The 23,678-nt window shown below is 60.2% G+C and overlaps 1 protein-coding gene across 4 annotated transcripts in view; it reads right to left on the reverse strand.

The window, feature by feature from the left end:
- Nucleotides 1–23,678, reverse strand: part of SLC4A1 (solute carrier family 4 member 1 (Diego blood group)) — a 65,613-nt gene that overhangs the window by 36,699 nt on the left and 5,236 nt on the right. For 3 of the 4 annotated variants that reach the window (XM_074979331.1, XM_074979330.1, XM_074979329.1), the window contains exons 2-3: nt 21,185–21,290; nt 10,162–10,258 (exon numbers count right to left, since the gene is read on the reverse strand). In XM_074979331.1, coding sequence (XP_074835432.1) covers nt 10,162–10,258; nt 21,185–21,217 — 130 coding nt within the window. In that variant the 5' untranslated portion in view covers nt 21,218–21,290. Of the gene's footprint in view, nt 1–2,349; nt 2,378–10,161; nt 10,259–21,184; nt 21,291–23,678 lie in introns of those variants that run through there. The other variant, XM_074979333.1, reaches the window with a different exon arrangement.

Here is a 23,678-nt window from a genome sequence, read left to right on the forward strand (position 1 = left end):
CGGCCCCGTCTCGCCAGGCTGGGCCGCCCTCCGGCCCCGCCCCCAAATTCCTGTCCCGATCAACTGTTGTGTTCATAGTAAATTAAAAAGCACTCTGGCTGTGCTGACAGTAAACACGGGGCCCCGGGGCGCCCTCCTGGGGCGAGGGGGGGCCCAGCCCCCAGGTCTGGTGCGATTAACCCTCAACAGGAGCTCTTCACTCCTGAGGGACCCAGGAGGCTGGGACCACTGAGTTTGATGAAGGTTTCCCATTTACCTTCACTGTCCTACTCTGCTTTGGAGCCCTTACCATGGCCGACGACCGGGGCTCGGGGCCACCATGGTCACACCTCAGCCACGCCGCCAGGCCCCCTGGGAAGCTGAGTTCCAGTTCCATGGGGGGCAGTGAGCCACACGCTCGAGGCCTGCCCCATAGAAGACTTGCTAAATGGCTGAGCGCCCGCTCCTCATATCCCTGCTCCCCATTGATAGATGGTTTCCTCACAATGGGGGGTGGCGGTGGAGGCTGCTGACTGAGGGGGGAGCTGTTGACACCCACAAATCCAGGCCCACACTTGTGCCAACCAGCTGCAGCCTCCCCCCCCCAGGGCACAGGGTGAGACATGAGCTCCCAGGACGAGTTCTCCGTGTGTGGCTGCATCTCTCCCTTGTAGTGGGGGAGTCTCAGGGTTCACCCCACTGGGCTGGCTGGGATGGTGGTGGCCCAGCTGGCTGCTCAATGGGCTGCCACGAGCCATGGACACTGGCTGACATGTCATGGACTGGGGCTCCCCACGGCTCCCAGAGATGGAGCTACCACCACCCCATCCGAGCCCCCCGGGCAATAATGCAGCTGGTTGGCAATTAGACACTGCACTGTCGCCTGGCTTCCACACCCATTGACATGCACTTCACCCCCAGCCTCACCTCTCACACGCACCCCACAGCTCACTTCCACGCACACCCCACATTGACACACAGCTCACTTCCACGCACACCCCACACAGTCACACAGTTCACTTCCACACACACCTCACACACAGACACACAGCTCACTTCCACGCACACCCCACACAGTCACACAGTTCACTTCCACACACACCTCACACACAGACACACAGCTCACTTCCACGCACACCTCACACACAGACACACAGCTCACTTCCACGCACAACCCACACTGACACACAGCTCACTTCCACACACACCTCACACACAGACACACAGCTCACTTCCACACACACCCCACACAACTCACTTCCACACACACCCTGCACACAGTCACACAGCTCACTTCTGTGCACACCCCACACTGACACACAGCTCACTTCCACGCACACCTCACACACAGACACACAGCTCACTTCCACGCACACCCCACACAGTCATACAGCTCACTTCCACACACACCCTGCACACAGTCACACAGCTCACTTCCACGCACACCCCACACTGACACAGCTCACTTCCATGCACACCTCACACACAGACACACAGTTCACTTCCACGCACACCCCACACAGTCACACAGCTCACTTCCACACACACCCTGCACACAGTCACACAGCTCACTTCCATGCACACCCCACACTGACACACAGCTCACTTCCACACACATTTCACACAGACACACAGCTCACTTCTACACATGCCAACACAGAGATCACATCAACACACACCTCACTCACAGCCACACAGCTCACATTCACACACACCTCACACACACAGACACACAGATCACTTCTAGGCTGACACACATGGCTCACGACACACACACATGCAGGCATACACATAGAGACACAGCTCACGTCCACACACACCTCACACACAGAGCTCACATCGAGACTGAGCCACATGGTTCACAACACACAGAGATACACTCCTCACATGCACACGGCTGTACACACAGAGACACACAGCTCACACTCAAGCCGAATCACACAGCTTACATCTCCACACCTTACACACAGACCCGCAGCTCACAACCATATACGTCTCACTGAGACAGAGGGACACTGGGATGGACGTCCACACACAGAGAGCTCCCAGTATTCAAAAATGCAGAAACACAACTCCCACCGACCCATCCTGACATTCACACGTCCCTACTGCCAATGGAGAGAAGTGGCTCACCACATGAAACACACAGCTTACAACCCCCTGAGAACACACACACACACACACACACACACACACACTCCTAAGGAGGTGCACACTCAAATAAACGAACACACCAGTTGTCCCAGGAGCTGCCTTTCGCTGGCTGGGGACAGTAACTGGTCAGCCACAAGTGGCTTCTGTTTGTAGTCAAAACAAACCCTTTATTTAGCATCAATAATCAGGCAGTTATGGGGAAATTGGCAGCAATACCTCCCAGGGTCATTGCCTGGGAGGGACAATGTCACACGTCCTGCTGCCAGTCAGTTCCATGAGCCACCGAAAGTTCTCTCGGGATGTTTTCATGTCGTATGAGATCAGCCCCTGCCAATACCCAACAAAGGCAGAATATGTGACTGCGTCAGCTAATCTCCCTCTTTTCTCCCATAGGGGTTCTAGGCCATGTCCAGGCACACAAGCTTCTGGGAAGATACTGGTCTGAGACAGCCCATTAGTTAGCCAGCCAAAGCCCATGCGTCCTTAACTAGAGATGAATCCAGAGTGCAGAGTTTGGCTCCAGAGCTGAATTGCCTCAGAGCGTGTGGGACAGCGGTCGGCAACCAAAATAGCAAGAGGAGCCATTGTTTTTGAATTTAGCAAAACGCTCAATGATTCAGGAGCCGCGCTGCGTGTGAATAGGCGACAGTCCTTAGTGAATAACTTCAAACCCCATTTTTTGTAACCCGTTTCAAGAACAGTGCACACACCAGGCTTCGTAATGCGATACACATTTACTGCAGGCCGTTCACAAACTCTTTACGCCTTCTATTTCCTCACACTTTACATGTGTGTTTGTGCAACTGTCTTCCTGACTTTCGCTCCCAAACGTATTTTAATTAAGCTAATTTTATGTCACATTTAACTTCAGTTTTCTTTCTTAAAATGCGTGCTGTCCTTCGCAGCAGGAATGCCGCAAGCTTCCTTTTCCTTTTCAAAATCAAGCCAATCAAAATCAAATCCAATCAAAATCAAAATCTATTAGCAACACAATCGAAACACAGACACAGTATCATAGTCCACAATGCACTGCACATAATAAAGGGGAGTTAACCAATGTTTTGAGATCAGGTACTGTTTGCTATTTAGATGTGAGTTGTTCATTGCTGGGCTTTTAGACGTTTGACATTTATTGAAAATGATCAGGAGGGTTTTATTTTTTACTTTGCTGCTCTAGCGTCGGGAGCCACAAAGAAGTCCTTAAAGAACCACGTGTGATTCCAGAGCAGCAGGTTGCAAACACCTGTGGTGGGAGGTTCGTACCCGAGTTTTTGTTCTATCAGAGGCGGTGATAGCCGGTCAATCACAAACTTGGGCTCTTCCCCTCAGTTCAGGGGGATCAAATCCAGGCCCACCTCTAGTCTTACTTGGTACTTGGATCCATTGACAAGTCCTCTCCTAGACGATGTAATTCAAAGTCGCCTCGGACTTCAGTGGCTATTAACTCAAGGCCATAGTTAATTTCATCTGGACTCATGCATGCATCCTGACCCCAGCAAGCCTGAATTCAGACAAAATGCCCCGTGTCCCATCTGCCTTGTTAGCTCACTCGCTCTGCCCGCTGCCAGACACCTCCATTTGCCTTCCCTACTCAGGGCATAGACTGCCACTCACCCAGCAAGGAGTGGCTGACACACCCCGCGGCCCTGGGACACACCAGTTAGTGCCTTTCAGGCCTGTGCCTCACACACCGTTCCCACACCCATGCACACATATTGCACACTCAAGGGCGAGGTCAATGCTGTGTTTGTGCCCATCCCAGGCTGCTGTGGGGAGAGTCAGAACAGAAATCCATCTCCCAACCCCCGGTCAGTGCAAGATCTGACTAGACTTCACCATGGCTTTGCCATCGAGTTCCCTCCTGGGATTCAGACAGTGTCATTGCTTGTGGGTCCCACTCTGTGTCCAGCCAGCACAGCATGGGAGTTGCTTACAGCTGTACCAGCTCATGCTTTTAGCTCTGGAGAGCCCCGATCTGTTGGAACTGATGCTGGGTCTCCTACTTGCAAACTGTAGCCGCTGGATCCCTGTATCCATGGCTGTGTGATTGCTTCAGGATGGGAAATGTTGTTGCCAAGACCAGCTGCAAGCACCTGTGAAGACGGGCAAGTGAGCTGAGCACAGAGCTGGCGCTCAAAAGTACCTCGCCAGGCTAAACTTATCCCTGCCACTGACTTGCTCTGTGTCCTTGGGCAAATCACTTCACCTCTCTGCTTCAGCCTGCAGAATGACAACCTCCCTCTGTGCGCAGAGCTTTAATACCAGTTAATCATACAAGGGATGAAATGTGTGGTGTTCAAAAGCGCTGATACAGCGAGCCCCCAATGGATGGCACTGCGGAGACTTAACCAGCAGGGCTGCTTTCAGACAGTCTAGGGCACGCACAGCTTGGTGACTGTGTTGGGGGTGGAAGGGGTGGTTGTCAGTGAGGAGCTGACAGTGGCTCTGTAATATACCCCAGTGCTGGCTGGCACAAAGGAATGAGCACCAAGCAAGCAGCAGGAGAGGTGGAAATAATTCAGGTGCTGAACTGCCCCTGTTATCACTGGGCCGGCAGAGCTCAGATGGACACCTAGGCATGTGAAATCTCCTGATTTCTCATAGCTGGCTGAATTATTGGCCTTCCGAGAGTGGAGCACATTACTGTGCTCATAAATACTGTCTGAATGAGTAAACAAAGGCCTCACCAAACATCCTCCAGTGCCAATGCGTCATAATAGATATTTATAGGCCCAAGAGGCCTCTGAGAGACGATTCAAGCTGTTTGAATGGAAGAAGGTTCAGGGAATTAATCCTTTAGCAATGGCCTGGACGTAGCAATGATACTGTATCATCCGTTAAAAGGCAGCTGATCCACCCAAGGGCTGCTTTTATTTCAGCCACCTAACAACACTAACGATGGCAGTGCTGGGGAGTTAATCGTTCTAGAATGGAGATTAAAATAGGAAAAGGTGCAGAGAAGGTAACGTGAATGATTAGGCAGATGGAGCAGTTTCCCTGTAAAGAGAGAGTAAAGAAACCTGGAAGTGTTCAGCTGAAAAAAGAGGGGGATATGACAGAGGTCTTGAAATCATGACTGGTGCAGATAAAATGACCAGGGAAGCGTTATGTCCCGCTTCATGTACCACAAGAACTAGGAGTTACCGGATGGAGTGAACATGCCATTGAGTGCACACTTCCCACGATGCACTGTCAACCTGTGGAACTCACTGCCAGGGGATGTTTTGAGGGCCAAAAGTATAACAGGTTTCCAAAAGAGAATTAGATAAGGTCATAGGGGATAAGTCCATCAAAGAGAGTCAGGGATGCAGCCCCATGCTTCAGGCTTGCCTAAGACTCCATCTATAAAAAGCTGAGATGAGACAACAGGGAATGGATCACACAGAATTGTCCTGTTCTGTTCATTCCCACTGAAGAATCTGGCACTAGTTACTGCCAGAACCAAGATACTGGGCTAACTGGGTCATTGGTCTGACCCAGTATGACTTTTCTTACACGAAAGGACCATAAAGTGCTATACAGCTGTTAATTAATTAAACCATGTGGCAGTCTGAGGAATCTTTCTATCTGCCATAGGAATGCAGCCATCGCTGGGGTGGAACACAGCAGCTGATTAGCTCTGCATGATAGTTACAGACCGCAAGCGAGAACCAAGCCAGTATCCAACAGCAAACAGCTGCGGGAAATGTGGGTGATTAAATGTATTCACCCAGGACAGCATTTAGTGAGGCCTCCAATGCAAAATACGCTTGCTCCTCAGGAAACTGCTGGGGGATCATTAACAACCACAAAGGGGCAGGAGTCCAGTTTTCCGTCTCACCCCAAAGACTCCCTCCCTCAGCGCAACACACTCTGACATCACACTCGGGTGTTTTCTTGAGGGAGCAGCACTCATCAAGCCGCATACAGCAGATTTCCCATCCAAGGACTTGGAGCAATTAAACTACCGAGTTCATGGGCTGCAAGAAAGAAGCCTGGCAGCTGTGAAGCGTAAAAGCCACAGACCCTGGGAATAAGCTCAGAGCTGCAAACAGAACATGCTGTTGACAGAGCAGCTTGAAATTTCGGCTTTCCCATGTCAAGCAACAAGTCATTACAAATCCAAATATATACGTGTCTCACCCCCTCACCCCCGCTTGCGAAGGAAGCCTGTGACCAGTATTCCCTGCTAGCTGAGCACTTGGGTGGCCATCCAGGAGAGATTCAGGTGCTGCCAAGCTGACTAGCAGAGCACCCACAGCCAGCAACATGAATTTCTACTGGTGGTGCAGACGTGCACATGCCTCAGTGCACATAACAAAATTTATTCTACCCACAGATGGAAATAATTAGATGAAACATTTCTGTTCATCAGAATGGGAAAGCCTCCAGAGCCTTAGCCTACGTTCTATCCACTAGGACAGTGGTGCGCCAGGATGAAATTTCATAAAGGGAACACGGCATGCTTGGCTGCTGGGTCTCAGGCTCATCCATCTCAGCAACAATGTTGAAAGCTGTGACTGTTTTTATCTTTGTGCATTCACATTCCTAGACCGATGCATAAAGATTTTCCATTCTGCAGAGTCATTTTCTTACATGTGCCAAAAGGGATTAATTTTTCCTATGAATATAACTGAAATTTCTGTAGGTTTGGGTGACATTAGACAGGTTGGGGGAGGTCCCTGCTAACTGCATGGACAAAAAGGAGGAGCCTGATATAAAAGGTTTCTCACCCCTGCACTAAACTCCCCTGCATTCCTCTCTCTCTCTCTCTCTCTGTGCACCACCTCTACGCGTAGTAACAATAGCCTGAGCCCAGCTCTGCTGATAGCCCTCCCGAGCCCCAGGTCAAGGTAGGAAGGGGATCCAGCTGTGCTGCCAGGAAGGGGTGGAAGAGTGGAAGGCACAGAGCCAAAGGCAGTCAGCCCTCAGCACCATATGGACCATGGCGCTGAGCTCCCAACATACCCCCTTAGAGCCCCTCACAGCTGGAGCCACTTTGCTGCAACATTTCAAGGGGCCCTGGTGCTCCGGCTGCTACCAAGCTAGCAGTGGTGGCTGGAGCTCTGGGCCCCTTTGAAGCGCCGGGCAACTACCCCCTTCCCCTTTCTCCCCACTGATGGGCCTGCCTGAGGCTGTCTGTGTGATAGACTGTGTCTGTGTGACAGCATGTATCCCACCCCCTGCCCACCAATTCATCTTGCCTTGGCTGTTTCTGGCGTCCCCTCACTTGACAGCCATCGCCACGTTTTCTAGCCGTTCCTACATGAAGGTCTTGCCCCCGGAGCGCTAATAAAGCTGTTGCACTGCCTTGTGGATTTGTAAAAAGAACATAAGAGCAGCCATTACTGGGTCAGACCAAAGGTCCATCTAGCCCAGCATCCCCTCTGCCGACAGTGGCCGGTGCTGGACCAAAGACAATGATCAAGGGTCTTGTCTCCTGCCATCCTTCTCCAGCCTCTGACAATCAGAGGCCAGGGACACCATTCCTACCCCCCTGGCTAATAGCCTTGTATGGACCTAACCTCCATGAATTTATCTAGCTCTTCTTTGAACTCTTACAGTCCTAGCTTCACAGCCTCCTCTGGCAAGGAGTTCCGCAGATTGTCTGTGCGCGGGGTGAAAAGGAACTTTCTTGTATTAGTTTGAAACCTGGGCAGCGGTCGTTGTGAATTTAACCCTTTTTCTTTGCAATAGCTCAAGAGTGGGGATTCGGCCCGATCGGGGTGCAGCAAAGTGCGATGGTGGGGGGGAACCACGTGGCAAACTGAGGCAGAGAGGCTGCTTGGTGGGCAGGAAAGGGGGAGATAGAGGCCCACCAGCTGGCTACACTGCAGCAAGAAAGGAGGTAGAAAACCCGGCCTGCAAGGAAAGGTTAAAACCTGGGTGGGTTTTGTCCTGAGAAAAGCAGGCTGGGGGGACCCAACAAGAGCCTGCAGGCCACTGAGTGGAGGACTTGATGTGCTGGACCTAATCTGCAGCTGGGGAGATTTCGGTTAGCTTTTAGGAGCAGCTTTCTCAGGGCCATTAGAAGGGTGGAGCGGGGCCTGGGGCAACCACCCTCCCACTGCCCCAGGTGCCGGACCGGAGCAACGTCCCGCCTCAATGCAGATCTCACCCCCTACCTCTGCTTCACTGCCCCTGCTCCCCGCTGTACCCCTTCTGCCAGCCCCGCCCCTGCTCTGCCTCCTCCATGCCCCTTCCCACCCCTGCTCCACCCCTTCCCCAGGCAATGCAAAGCGGAGGATTATCTGGGGGGGCCTGGAGCCACGGTGGTGGCGAAGTCCCAGCCTCCAGGAAGCCTTCTCTGCCCCGCCTCACTCTGCCGCCCTCTCCCTGCCTACTGCACCCTGCTGCTACGTAGCAGTGGGAAGCAAGTGCTCTGGGGCTGGGGCGCTCTGCTTCCTTCTGCCAGGTAGAAGTGGGGTGCAGCAGGTTTGGTGGGACAACGGGGTGGACCAGAGAGGAACAGGGGTTGGGTCACTCCAGCTCCCCTGCCTCTGTACTGTGTGGGGGATGGAGGGGTTACCCCTGCTGCTGCCCCACCCAGGTCCCCTGTAATTCCCTGGGTCCCGTAGGACATTTGAGGTGCCCCTGTGGGGGTCTGCAAAGTGTGGGCCCTGGGTCAGCTGCCCCAAACCTAACTCTTTGGGGAGAGAAGATCTAGAATAGGTTTCCCGGGGAGGTTTTGGCGTCCCCCATCACTGGAGCGCTTTAGGAAGAGGTTGGAGAACCCCTTGCCAGGGATGGTCTCCTTCAGTGTTTCTCATCCAGGGGTACATGTGCCCTTGGGGGTGCACCGAAGCCTTCCGGGGGGTCCATCAACTCAGCTAGACTTGCCTTGTTTTCCAACAGGTTCCATAAAAACAGGAGGAAAATCAAAAAGTTCATTCAGACAACGGCTTGTTCCTACCGCTTCGTACGCCTTATGCTGAAACGTACAGTACAGCGTCTATTCCAATTCATGGATTTGCTCATGAGATGGTAGAAAGTCAGCAAGTTCTCAGCCGTTGTCTTCTGGACTCGTTTTGCCAGTTTTTGTAAGTCGTTTTGAAATGAGGTGTAACTTGGTGGGATGCAAAACAAACCTGACTCCTGACAAGGGGACAGTCGTCTGGACGGGTTGACTGGCACTTGTTTCAAGACCTCAGGTCACCTTAGGACCGAGTTTCTCAACCAGCGGCGTGTGTACCCCTAGGGGCATGCGAGAGAATCTGGGGGTGCTGCTCACTATTTTTTTAAAGGAGTACTTTATAAACAAAAGGTTCAGCAACGCTGGTCTATTTAACTTGGCCCTGCCTCAGTGCAGGGGACTAGACCAGCCCTGTCCAGGTCTCCGCCAGCTGTACACATGATGATTTTTGTCCTCTCTCTCTCTCTGCACATTGTACACAAACAACGCACACAGCCTCCTAAGGGCACAAACACAGCCTGGCCTCAGCCTATCCCCTGAGATACAGCTGCTGTTAACATACACCGTGCACAGAGCCTCAACCACCACGCTGGTACCTATGCAGCATATCACAACCCGGCATCCTGGGTACTGCACCAGCGCCATCATTGCAGCCAGAAACAGTCCCATGGGACGTACGAGTTCCCTGACACTCAATCAAAGCATTGCTCTCTCTCACCTGAGGCCTCATCTCAGCGGCAGCCAGCACCTGCGTGTTGAAGTCCTCCACAGGGCATCCAGCACACTGCTGCACCTGAGCTCACCACACCTGCCAGGCACGGTCCCAGGAGGGCAGGATGTTCGCAGCACAGAAGGCCCCTCAAGCCAGGCACCCCAGGTCCAGCAGTGGCCAGCGGAGGAGGGAGATCAGAATCCTTCATAGTTTACCGACCAGGAATTCCTTCCTGACCTCAGCCAGGCAGACAGTGCATGCCCTGAAGCATGCGCCTTGAGAAACCTCATGTCATCACCTCAACCCCCTATTGCTAGAAATAGCTCTCAGTGGTGACCAGAATGTCCTGGCACAGCCTGCCCATGTAAGGGACCCCGAAGCCCCCGGTAAGCCACAATGAACTAGGAGCTTTCGGGTTACTCACGGCTTTGTTCTTCAAGTGACATATTTGATTGCTTCAGTTCGGGGTCCCTGTAGCCCTCCTCGTCCAGCCTCCTCTGCATCTCTGCTTCATAGTCCTCCTAAGGAGAGGAAGAAGAAGCCCCGTCATCGTCACTAAGCCTGCTTGTGTTGGGCACCAAAGCTTGGGCAGCTGTACCCCGGGCACCAGCTCTGAGAAACAGTGTGGAGTCCAGGGTCATGGCTCTTGTGGAACAGAGAGGGATGCTCTGGTGTGAGTCCCATGTGGGGAATAGAGCCCAGGTCAAGCAGGCGTGTCTCTGCAGGGGTTCCCCATGGGGGATGGTGGCACAGAGTTGGGCAGGTGTCCGTGCAGGGGTTCCCCATGGGGGATGGCGGCACAGGGTCGGGCAGGTGTCTGTGCAGGGGTTCCCCATGGGGGATGGAGGCACAGGGTCGGGCAGGTGTCTGTGCAGGGGTTCCCCATGGGGGATGGCGGCACAGGGTCGGGCAGGTGTCCGTGCAGGGGTTCCCCATGGGGGATGGCGGCACAGGGTCGGGCAGGTGTCTGTGCAGGGGTTCCCTGTCGGCGATGGTAGCACAGGGTCGGGCAGGTGTCCGTGCAGGGGTTCCCCATTGGAGATGGTAACACAAGGTGAAGCAGGGTGTCCGCGCAGGGGTTCCCCATGGGGGATGGCGGCACAGGGTCGGGCAGGTGTCTGAGCAGGGGTTCCCCATGGGGGATGGCAGCACTGGTTCGGGCAGGTGTCTGTGCAGGGGTTCCCCATGGGGGATGGCGGCACAGGGTCGAGCAGGTGTCCGTGCAGGGGTTCCCCATGGGGGATGGAGGCACAGGGTCGGGCAGGTGTCTGTGCAGGGGTTCCCCATGGGGGATGGCGGCACAGGGTCGAGCAGGTGTCCGTGCAGGGGTTCCCCATGGGGGATGGCGGCACAGGGTCGGGCAGGTGTCTGTGCAGGGGTTCCCCATGGGGGATGGCGGCACAGGGTCGGGCAGGTGTCTGTGCAGGGGTTCCCCATGGGGGATGGTGGCACAGGGTCGGGCAGGTGTCTGTGCAGGGGTTCCCCATGGGGGATGGCGGCACAGGGTCGGGCAGGTGTCTGTGCAGGGGTTCCCCATGGGGGATGGCAGCACAGGGTCGGGCAGGTGTCCGTGCAGGGGTTCCCCATGGGGGATGGCGGCACAGGGTGAAGCAGGGTGTCTGTGCAGGGGTTCCCCATGGGGGATGGCGGCACAGGGTCGGGCAGATGTCTGTGCAGGGGTTCCCCATGGGGGATGGCAGCACAGGGTCGGGCAGGTGTCCGTGCAGGGGTTCCCCATGGGGGATGGCGGCACAGGGTCGGGCAGGTGTCTGTGCAGGGGTTCCCCATGGGGGATGGCGGCACAGGGTTGGGCAGGTGTCTGTGCAGGGGTTCCCCATGGGGGATGGCGGCACAGGGTCGGGCAGGTGTCTGTGCAGGGGTTCCCCAAGGGGGATGGCAGCACAGGGTGAAGCAGGGTGTCTGTGCAGGGGTTCCCCATGGGGGATGGCGGCACAGGGTCGGGCAGGTGTCTGTGCAGGGGCTCCCCATGGGGGATGGCGGCACAGGGTGAAGCAGGGTGTCTGTGCAGGGGTTCCCCGTGGGGGATGGCGGCACAGGGTCGGGCAGGTGTCTGTGCAGGGGTTCCCCATGGGGGATGGCGGCACAGGGTCGGGCAGGTGTCTGTGCAGGGGTTCCCCATGGGGTATGGCGGCACAGGGTCGGGCAGGTGTCTGAGCAGGGGTTCCCCATGGGGGATGGCGGCACAGGGTCGGGCAGGTGTCCGTGCAGGGGTTCCCCATGGGGGATGGAGGCACAGGGTCGGGCAGGTGTCTGTGCAGGGGTTCCCCGTGGGGGATGGCGGCATAGGGTCGGGCAGGTGTCCGTGCAGGGGTTCCCCATGGGGGATGGCGGCATAGGGTCGGGCAGGTGTCCGTGCAGGGGTTCCCCATGGGGGATGGCAGCATAGGGTCAGGCAGGTGTCCGTGCAGGGGTTCCCCATGGGGGATGGCGGCACAGGGTCGGGCAGGTGTCTGTGCAGGGGCTCCCCATGGGGGATGGCGGCACAGGGTGAAGCAGGGTGTCTGTGCAGGGGTTCCCCATGGGGGATGGCAGCACTGGTTCGGGCAGGTGTCTGTGCAGGGGTTCCCCATGGGGGATGGCGGCACAGGGTGAAGCAGGGTGTCTGTGCAGGGGTTCCCCATGGGGGATGGAGGCACAGGGTCGGGCAGGTGTCTGTGCAGGGGCTCCCCATGGGGGATGGCGGCACAGGGTGAAGCAGGGTGTCTGTGCAGGGGTTCCCCATGGGGGATGGAGGCACAGGGTCGGGCAGGTGTCCGTGCAGGGGTTCCCCATGGGGGATGGCGGCACAGGGTCGGGCAGGTGTCCGTGCAGGGGTTCCCCATGGGGGATGGCGGCACAGGGTCGGGCAGGTGTCTGAGCAGGGGTTCCCCATGGGGGATGGTGGCACAGAGTTGGGCAGGTGTCTGCGCAGGGGTTCCCCATGGGGGATGGTGGCACAGAGTTGGGCAGGTGTCTGTGCAGGGGTTCCCCATGGGGGATGGCGGCACAGGGTCGGGCAGGTGTCTGTGCAGGGGTTCCCCATGGGGGATGGCGGCACAGGGTGAAGCAGGGTGTCTGTGCAGGGGTTCCCCATGGGGGATGGCGGCACAGGGTCGGGCAGGTGTCTGTGCAGGGGTTCCCCATGGGGGATGGCGGCACAGGGTCGGGCAGGTGTCTGTGCAGGGGTTCCCCATGGGGGATGGCGGCACAGGGTTGGGCAGGTGTCCGTGCAGGGGTTCCCCATGGGGGATGGCGGCACAGGGTCGGGCAGGTGTCCGTGCAGGTGTTCCCCATGGGGGATAGAGGCACAGGGTTGGGCAGGTGTCTGTGCAGGGGTTCCCCATGGGGGATGGCAGCACAGGGTCGGGCAGGTGTCTGTGCAGGGGTTCCCCATGGGGGATGGTGGCACAGGGTCGAGCAGGTGTCCGTGCAGGGGTTCCCCATGGGGGATGGCGGCACAGGGTCGGGCAGGTGTCTGTGCAGGGGTTCCCCATGGGGGATGGCAGCACAGGGTCGGGCAGGTGTCCGTGCAGGGGTTCCCCATGGGGGATGGCGGCACAGGGTGAAGCAGGGTGTCTGTGCAGGGGTTCCCCATGGGGGATGGCGGCACAGGGTCGGGCAGGTGTCTGTGCAGGGGTTCCCCATGGGGGATGGCAGCACAGGGTCGGGCAGGTGTCCGTGCAGGGGTTCCCCATGGGGGATGGCGGCACAGGGTCGGGCAGGTGTCTGTGCAGGGGTTCCCCATGGGGGATGGCGGCACAGGGTGAAGCAGGGTGTCTGTGCAGGGGTTCCCCATGGGGGATGGCGGCACAGGGTTGGGCAGGTGTCTGTGCAGGGGTTCCCCATGGGGGATGGCGGCACAGGGTCGGGCAGGTGTCTGTGCAGGGGTTCCCCAAGGGGGATGGCAGCACAGGGTGAAGCAGGGTGTCTGTGCAGGGGTTCCCCGTGGGGGATGGCGGCACAGGGTCGGGCAGGTGTCTGTGCAGGGGCTCCCCATGGGGGATGGCGGCACAGGGTGAAGCAGGGTGTCTGTGCAGGGGTTCCCCGTGGGGGATGGCGGCACAGGGTCGGGCAGGTGTCTGTGCAGGGGTTCCCCATGGGGGATGGCGGCACAGGGTCGGGCAGGTGTCTGTGCAGGGGTTCCCCATGGGGTATGGCGGCACAGGGTCGGGCAGGTGTCTGAGCAGGGGTTCCCCATGGGGGATGGCGGCACAGGGTCGGGCAGGTGTCCGTGCAGGGGTTCCCCATGGGGGATGGAGGCACAGGGTCGGGCAGGTGTCTGTGCAGGGGTTCCCCGTGGGGGATGGCGGCATAGGGTCGGGCAGGTGTCCGTGCAGGGGTTCCCCATGGGGGATGGCGGCATAGGGTCGGGCAGGTGTCCGTGCAGGGGTTCCCCATGGGGGATGGCAGCATAGGGTCAGGCAGGTGTCTGTGCAGGGGTTCCCCATGGGGGATGGCGGCACAGGGTCGGGCAGGTGTCTGTGCAGGGGCTCCCCATGGGGGATGGCGGCACAGGGTGAAGCAGGGTGTCTGTGCAGGGGTTCCCCATGGGGGATGGCAGCACTGGTTCGGGCAGGTGTCTGTGCAGGGGTTCCCCATGGGGGATGGCGGCACAGGGTGAAGCAGGGTGTCTGTGCAGGGGTTCCCCATGGGGGATGGAGGCACAGGGTCGGGCAGGTGTCTGTGCAGGGGCTCCCCATGGGGGATGGCGGCACAGGGTGAAGCAGGGTGTCTGTGCAGGGGTTCCCCATGGGGGATGGAGGCACAGGGTCGGGCAGGTGTCCGTGCAGGGGTTCCCCATGGGGGATGGCGGCACAGGGTCGGGCAGGTGTCCGTGCAGGGGTTCCCCATGGGGGATGGCGGCACAGGGTCGGGCAGGTGTCCGTGCAGGGGTTCCCCATGGGGGATGGCGGCACAGGGTCGGGCAGGTGTCTGAGCAGGGGTTCCCCATGGGGGATGGTGGCACAGAGTTGGGCAGGTGTCTGCGCAGGGGTTCCCCATGGGGGATGGTGGCACAGAGTTGGGCAGGTGTCTGTGCAGGGGTTCCCCATGGGGGATGGCGGCACAGGGTCGGGCAGGTGTCTGTGCAGGGGTTCCCCATGGGGGATGGCGGCACAGGGTGAAGCAGGGTGTCTGTGCAGGGGTTCCCCATGGGGGATGGCGGCACAGGGTCGGGCAGGTGTCTGTGCAGGGGTTCCCCATGGGGGATGGCGGCACAGGGTCGGGCAGGTGTCTGTGCAGGGGTTCCCCATGGGGGATGGCGGCACAGGGTTGGGCAGGTGTCCGTGCAGGGGTTCCCCATGGGGGATGGCGGCACAGGGTCGGGCAGGTGTCCGTGCAGGTGTTCCCCATGGGGGATAGAGGCACAGGGTTGGGCAGGTGTCTGTGCAGGGGTTCCCCATGGGGGATGGCAGCACAGGGTCGGGCAGGTGTCTGTGCAGGGGTTCCCCATGGGGGATGGTGGCACAGGGTCGAGCAGGTGTCCGTGCAGGGGTTCCCCATGGGGGATGGCGGCACAGGGTCGGGCAGGTGTCTGTGCAGGGGTTCCCCATGGGGGATGGCAGCACAGGGTCGGGCAGGTGTCCGTGCAGGGGTTCCCCATGGGGGATGGCGGCACAGGGTGAAGCAGGGTGTCTGTGCAGGGGTTCCCCATGGGGGATGGCGGCACAGGGTCGGGCAGGTGTCTGTGCAGGGGTTCCCCATGGGGGATGGCAGCACAGGGTCGGGCAGGTGTCCGTGCAGGGGTTCCCCATGGGGGATGGCGGCACAGGGTCGGGCAGGTGTCTGTGCAGGGGTTCCCCATGGGGGATGGCGGCACAGGGTGAAGCAGGGTGTCTGTGCAGGGGTTCCCCATGGGGGATGGCGGCACAGGGTTGGGCAGGTGTCTGTGCAGGGGTTCCCCATGGGGGATGGCGGCACAGGGTCGGGCAGGTGTCTGTGCAGGGGTTCCCCAAGGGGGATGGCAGCACAGGGTGAAGCAGGGTGTCTGTGCAGGGGTTCCCCGTGGGGGATGGCGGCACAGGGTCGGGCAGGTGTCTGTGCAGGGGCTCCCCATGGGGGATGGCGGCACAGGGTGAAGCAGGGTGTCTGTGCAGGGGTTCCCCGTGGGGGATGGCGGCACAGGGTCGGGCAGGTGTCTGTGCAGGGGTTCCCCATGGGGGATGGCGGCACAGGGTCGGGCAGGTGTCTGTGCAGGGGTTCCCCATGGGGTATGGCGGCACAGGGTCGGGCAGGTGTCTGAGCAGGGGTTCCCCATGGGGGATGGCGGCACAGGGTCGGGCAGGTGTCCGTGCAGGGGTTCCCCATGGGGGATGGAGGCACAGGGTCGGGCAGGTGTCTGTGCAGGGGTTCCCCGTGGGGGATGGCGGCATAGGGTCGGGCAGGTGTCCGTGCAGGGGTTCCCCATGGGGGATGGCGGCATAGGGTCGGGCAGGTGTCCGTGCAGGGGTTCCCCATGGGGGATGGCAGCATAGGGTCAGGCAGGTGTCTGTGCAGGGGTTCCCCATGGGGGATGGCGGCACAGGGTCGGGCAGGTGTCTGTGCAGGGGCTCCCCATGGGGGATGGCGGCACAGGGTGAAGCAGGGTGTCTGTGCAGGGGTTCCCCATGGGGGATGGCAGCACTGGTTCGGGCAGGTGTCTGTGCAGGGGTTCCCCATGGGGGATGGCGGCACAGGGTGAAGCAGGGTGTCTGTGCAGGGGTTCCCCATGGGGGATGGAGGCACAGGGTCGGGCAGGTGTCTGTGCAGGGGCTCCCCATGGGGGATGGCGGCACAGGGTGAAGCAGGGTGTCTGTGCAGGGGTTCCCCATGGGGGATGGAGGCACAGGGTCGGGCAGGTGTCCGTGCAGGGGTTCCCCATGGGGGATGGCGGCACAGGGTCGGGCAGGTGTCCGTGCAGGGGTTCCCCATGGGGGATGGCGGCACAGGGTCGGGCAGGTGTCCGTGCAGGGGTTCCCCATGGGGGATGGCGGCACAGGGTCGGGCAGGTGTCTGAGCAGGGGTTCCCCATGGGGGATGGTGGCACAGAGTTGGGCAGGTGTCTGCGCAGGGGTTCCCCATGGGGGATGGTGGCACAGAGTTGGGCAGGTGTCTGTGCAGGGGTTCCCCATGGGGGATGGCGGCACAGGGTCGGGCAGGTGTCTGTGCAGGGGTTCCCCATGGGGGATGGCGGCACAGGGTGAAGCAGGGTGTCTGTGCAGGGGTTCCCCATGGGGGATGGCGGCACAGGGTCGGGCAGGTGTCTGTGCAGGGGTTCCCCATGGGGGATGGCGGCACAGGGTCGGGCAGGTGTCTGTGCAGGGGTTCCCCATGGGGGATGGCGGCACAGGGTTGGGCAGGTGTCCGTGCAGGGGTTCCCCATGGGGGATGGCGGCACAGGGTCGGGCAGGTGTCCGTGCAGGTGTTCCCCATGGGGGATAGAGGCACAGGGTTGGGCAGGTGTCTGTGCAGGGGTTCCCCATGGGGGATGGCAGCACAGGGTCGGGCAGGTGTCTGTGCAGGGGTTCCCCATGGGGGATGGTGGCACAGGGTCGAGCAGGTGTCCGTGCAGGGGTTCCCCATGGGGGATGGCGGCACAGGGTCGGGCAGGTGTCTGTGCAGGGGTTCCCCATGGGGGATGGCAGCACAGGGTCGGGCAGGTGTCCGTGCAGGGGTTCCCCATGGGGGATGGCGGCACAGGGTGAAGCAGGGTGTCTGTGCAGGGGTTCCCCATGGGGGATGGCGGCACAGGGTCGGGCAGGTGTCTGTGCAGGGGTTCCCCATGGGGGATGGCAGCACAGGGTCGGGCAGGTGTCCGTGCAGGGGTTCCCCATGGGGGATGGCGGCACAGGGTCGGGCAGGTGTCTGTGCAGGGGTTCCCCATGGGGGATGGCGGCACAGGGTGAAGCAGGGTGTCTGTGCAGGGGTTCCCCATGGGGGATGGCGGCACAGGGTTGGGCAGGTGTCTGTGCAGGGGTTCCCCATGGGGGATGGCGGCACAGGGTCGGGCAGGTGTCTGTGCAGGGGTTCCCCAAGGGGGATGGCAGCACAGGGTGAAGCAGGGTGTCTGTGCAGGGGTTCCCCGTGGGGGATGGCGGCACAGGGTCGGGCAGGTGTCTGTGCAGGGGCTCCCCATGGGGGATGGCGGCACAGGGTGAAGCAGGGTGTCTGTGCAGGGGTTCCCCGTGGGGGATGGCGGCACAGGGTCGGGCAGGTGTCTGTGCAGGGGTTCCCCATGGGGGATGGCGGCACAGGGTCGGGCAGGTGTCTGTGCAGGGGTTCCCCATGGGGTATGGCGGCACAGGGTCGGGCAGGTGTCTGAGCAGGGGTTCCCCATGGGGGATGGCGGCACAGGGTCGGGCAGGTGTCCGTGCAGGGGTTCCCCATGGGGGATGGAGGCACAGGGTCGGGCAGGTGTCTGTGCAGGGGTTCCCCGTGGGGGATGGCGGCATAGGGTCGGGCAGGTGTCCGTGCAGGGGTTCCCCATGGGGGATGGCGGCATAGGGTCGGGCAGGTGTCCGTGCAGGGGTTCCCCATGGGGGATGGCAGCATAGGGTCAGGCAGGTGTCTGTGCAGGGGTTCCCCATGGGGGATGGCGGCACAGGGTCGGGCAGGTGTCTGTGCAGGGGCTCCCCATGGGGGATGGCGGCACAGGGTGAAGCAGGGTGTCTGTGCAGGGGTTCCCCATGGGGGATGGCAGCACTGGTTCGGGCAGGTGTCTGTGCAGGGGTTCCCCATGGGGGATGGCGGCACAGGGTGAAGCAGGGTGTCTGTGCAGGGGTTCCCCATGGGGGATGGAGGCACAGGGTCGGGCAGGTGTCTGTGCAGGGGCTCCCCATGGGGGATGGCGGCACAGGGTGAAGCAGGGTGTCTGTGCAGGGGTTCCCCATGGGGGATGGAGGCACAGGGTCGGGCAGGTGTCCGTGCAGGGGTTCCCCATGGGGGATGGCGGCACAGGGTCGGGCAGGTGTCCGTGCAGGGGTTCCCCATGGGGGATGGCGGCACAGGGTCGGGCAGGTGTCCGTGCAGGGGTTCCCCATGGGGGATGGCGGCACAGGGTCGGGCAGGTGTCTGAGCAGGGGTTCCCCATGGGGGATGGTGGCACAGAGTTGGGCAGGTGTCTGCGCAGGGGTTCCCCATGGGGGATGGTGGCACAGAGTTGGGCAGGTGTCTGTGCAGGGGTTCCCCATGGGGGATGGCGGCACAGGGTCGGGCAGGTGTCTGTGCAGGGGTTCCCCATGGGGGATGGCGGCACAGGGTGAAGCAGGGTGTCTGTGCAGGGGTTCCCCATGGGGGATGGCGGCACAGGGTCGGGCAGGTGTCTGTGCAGGGGTTCCCCATGGGGGATGGCGGCACAGGGTCGGGCAGGTGTCTGTGCAGGGGTTCCCCATGGGGGATGGCGGCACAGGGTTGGGCAGGTGTCCGTGCAGGGGTTCCCCATGGGGGATGGCGGCACAGGGTCGGGCAGGTGTCCGTGCAGGTGTTCCCCATGGGGGATAGAGGCACAGGGTTGGGCAGGTGTCTGTGCAGGGGTTCCCCATGGGGGATGGCAGCACAGGGTCGGGCAGGTGTCTGTGCAGGGGTTCCCCATGGGGGATGGTGGCACAGGGTCGAGCAGGTGTCCGTGCAGGGGTTCCCCATGGGGGATGGCGGCACAGGGTCGGGCAGGTGTCTGTGCAGGGGTTCCCCATGGGGGATGGCAGCACAGGGTCGGGCAGGTGTCCGTGCAGGGGTTCCCCATGGGGGATGGCGGCACAGGGTGAAGCAGGGTGTCTGTGCAGGGGTTCCCCATGGGGGATGGCGGCACAGGGTCGGGCAGGTGTCTGTGCAGGGGTTCCCCATGGGGGATGGCAGCACAGGGTCGGGCAGGTGTCCGTGCAGGGGTTCCCCATGGGGGATGGCGGCACAGGGTCGGGCAGGTGTCTGTGCAGGGGTTCCCCATGGGGGATGGCGGCACAGGGTGAAGCAGGGTGTCTGTGCAGGGGTTCCCCATGGGGGATGGCGGCACAGGGTTGGGCAGGTGTCTGTGCAGGGGTTCCCCATGGGGGATGGCGGCACAGGGTCGGGCAGGTGTCTGTGCAGGGGTTCCCCAAGGGGGATGGCAGCACAGGGTGAAGCAGGGTGTCTGTGCAGGGGTTCCCCGTGGGGGATGGCGGCACAGGGTCGGGCAGGTGTCTGTGCAGGGGCTCCCCATGGGGGATGGCGGCACAGGGTGAAGCAGGGTGTCTGTGCAGGGGTTCCCCGTGGGGGATGGCGGCACAGGGTCGGGCAGGTGTCTGTGCAGGGGTTCCCCATGGGGGATGGCGGCACAGGGTCGGGCAGGTGTCTGTGCAGGGGTTCCCCATGGGGTATGGCGGCACAGGGTCGGGCAGGTGTCTGAGCAGGGGTTCCCCATGGGGGATGGCGGCACAGGGTCGGGCAGGTGTCCGTGCAGGGGTTCCCCATGGGGGATGGAGGCACAGGGTCGGGCAGGTGTCTGTGCAGGGGTTCCCCGTGGGGGATGGCGGCATAGGGTCGGGCAGGTGTCCGTGCAGGGGTTCCCCATGGGGGATGGCGGCATAGGGTCGGGCAGGTGTCCGTGCAGGGGTTCCCCATGGGGGATGGCGGCACAGGGTCGGGCAGGTGTCTGTGCAGGGGTTCCCCATGGGGGATGGCGGCACAGGGTGAAGCAGGGTGTCTGTGCAGGGGTTCCCCATGGGGGATGGAGGCACAGGGTCGGGCAGGTGTCTGTGCAGGGGCTCCCCATGGGGGATGGCGGCACAGGGTGAAGCAGGGTGTCTGTGCAGGGGTTCCCCATGGGGGATGGAGGCACAGGGTCGGGCAGGTGTCCGTGCAGGGGTTCCCCATGGGGGATGGCGGCACAGGGTCGGGCAGGTGTCCGTGCAGGGGTTCCCCATGGGGGATGGCGGCACAGGGTCGGGCAGGTGTCCGTGCAGGGGTTCCCCATGGGGGATGGCGGCACAGGGTCGGGCAGGTGTCTGAGCAGGGGTTCCCCATGGGGGATGGTGGCACAGAGTTGGGCAGGTGTCTGCGCAGGGGTTCCCCATGGGGGATGGTGGCACAGAGTTGGGCAGGTGTCTGTGCAGGGGTTCCCCATGGGGGATGGCGGCACAGGGTCGGGCAGGTGTCTGTGCAGGGGTTCCCCATGGGGGATGGCGGCACAGGGTGAAGCAGGGTGTCTGTGCAGGGGTTCCCCATGGGGGATGGCGGCACAGGGTCGGGCAGGTGTCTGTGCAGGGGTTCCCCATGGGGGATGGCGGCACAGGGTCGGGCAGGTGTCTGAGCAGGGGTTCCCCATGGGGGATGGCGGCACAGGGTCGGGCAGGTGTCTGTGCAGGGGTTCCCTGTCGGCGATGGTAGCATGGTGTAAAGAAGGCGTCAGTGCAGGGGTTGCTCTGAGCTAGGCAGGAGCAGCAGAGCACACAGGGCTGGTGGAACAGTGATACAATCTGACTGTGAGTTACCGCTACCTGCTCTGGCTCCTCCGTGGGCTTTTTGCTCATTGTCCCTCTCTGTGTCCCTCGCTCTGTCCCAGCAATCAGCCCGGAGGCAGCATCACCCGTTCGGCCCGAATCTCTGAAATGCAAAGGGTGGACATGCCCGTCAGGAAGAACCTGGGCTTGGATTTTGTATTTTGGATTACAGCCCCAGGAAGCAGAGTACGGCAGAGCAGCTCCTCCAGGGGCTCTAATTCAATATAGGCTCTATTGTGTATGGACACACTATTTTGGAATAAATTTTGCTTATTTTGAGGCTTCCCTGGAGTGTAGACGCACTATTCTGGAATAGTTCATTTTGGAATAGTTCATTTTGGAATAATAACTCTGGAATAAGCTATTCCAGAATAACTCCGTCATGTAGGCTGCGTCCCCACATGCCGCTTCTTCCAGAAGTGGCATGCTAATGAGCTAACTGGAAGATGTTAATGAGGTGCAGATGCAAATTTTCCACACCTCATTAGCATATCGGCCGTGGTTTGGAGTCTGGAAGAAGCTCTTCCACACTCCGAAGTACACATGGAGACGTATGGCCAGGAGGAAACCCTCCTTCCCTTCCGGAAGCCCCTCCTTCCCCAAAAAGAGCTTCTTCCAGACTCCGAACCACATGCCAATATGCTAATGAGGAAGGAAAATTTGCTTCTGTGTCTCAGTCCTTCCGCAGCTCCCCAGCATCTCTCCCACCCTGGGCTGCAGAAGGTCTGCGTGCCCCACCCCAGTGCTGAGTGTACCACTGCAGAAAGACTGAGTGCCCCACGCCAGCGCTGAGTGTACCACTGCAGAAAGACTGAGTGCCCCACGCCAGCGCTGAGTGTACCACTGCAGAAGGACTGAGTGCCCCACGCCAGCGCTGAGTGTACCACTGCAGAAGGACTGCGTGCCCCACGCCAGCGCTGAGTGTACCACTGCAGAAAGACTGAGTGCCCCACGCCAGCGCTGAGTGTACCACTGCAGAAGGACTGAGTGCCCCACGCCAGTGCTGAGTGTACCACTGCAGAAGGACTGAGTGCCCCACACCAGTGCTGAGTGTACCACTGCAGAAGGACTGAGTGCCCCACACCAGTGCTGAGTGTACCACTGCAGAAAGACTGAGTGCCCCACACCAGCGCTGAGTGTACCACTGCAGAAGGACTGTGTGCCCCACACCAGCGCTGAGTGTACCACTGCAGAAAGACTGAGTGCCCCACGCCAGCGCTGAGTGTGCCACTGCAGAAGGACTGAGTGCCCCACGCCAGCGCTGAGTGTACCACTGCAGAAGGACTGAGTGCCCCACGCCAGCGCTGAGTGTACCACTGCAGAAGGACTGCATGCCCCACGCCAGCGCTGAGTGTACCACTGCAGAAGGACTGCGTGCCCCACGCCAGCGCTGAGTGTACCACTGCAGAAGGACTGCGTGCCCCACGCCAGCGCTGAGTGTACCACTGCAGAAGGACTGAGTGTCCCATGCCAGCGCTGAGTGTACCACTGCAGAAGGACTGCGTGCCCCATGCCAGTGCTGAGTGTACCACTGCAGAAGGACTGCGTGCCCCACGCCAGCGCTGAGTGTACCACTGCAGAAGGACTGCGTGCCCCACGCCAGCGCTGAGTGTACCACTGCAGAAGGACTGCGTGCCCCACGCCAGTGCTGAGTGTACCACTGCAGAAAGACTGAGTGTCCCACGCCAGCGCTGAGTGTACCACTGCAGAAGGACTGCGTGCCCCACGCCAGCGCTGAGTGTACCACTGCAGAAGGACTGCGTGCCCCACGCCAGTGCTGAGTGTACCACTGCAGAAAGACTGAGTGTCCCACGCCAGCAGCTTTAGACTGTGTGTACACCAGGGTCAGACTAGGGCTAGGTTATATGCAGAAAGGCCCTGGTTTAACTTAGGGTGGTGCTGGAACCCAGTTCGAACGTCATGCCGAAGGCTGTGTGGACACCCCAACTTCAGAGCAAACCAGCTTTATCTGAGTTCATTTAAGCTGATCAGGAACAGGTACAAGCTGCTCCCCCATGAGCCCCGATTAAACCAGGACAGGAGTGTTCAGACAGGGGTGCACCAGATTAACTAAACCAGTTTTTCAACGTATTTCAATTAAATGGGTGCCACTCCTGTGTGGTGGGACGGCCTTCGAGACCTGCCCACACGAGGCTGTGGATCCACTAACCCTAAACAACAGGCTTGGATTCAAACCCGTCCTTTTCTTTCCCTAGTAGGACACCACAAAGCAGAAGCGGTGGGGTGGGGTGCAGAGCCAGACCATGAGGCCGGTTCGGATCCAGATCCAATAGCAAATATCAGGACTGCACCTCCTTTCTATAAGAGACAAACTGGAACCCCTGATTCCACATACCCACAACCTGGGTGAGTTCTATCCCAACTCCTGATCTAACTTTGGCCCTTCGGTGCACCACGGGGTGACAAAGTAGCAGGTGAAAGGATTTTATTCCCTTGGTTAGGTTGCAAGTGTTTCCTACTGTCCTTCAGT

Source organism: Carettochelys insculpta, chromosome 28, assembly GCF_033958435.1.
Source record: "Carettochelys insculpta isolate YL-2023 chromosome 28, ASM3395843v1, whole genome shotgun sequence".
Lineage (NCBI taxonomy): Eukaryota > Metazoa > Chordata > Testudines > Carettochelyidae > Carettochelys > Carettochelys insculpta.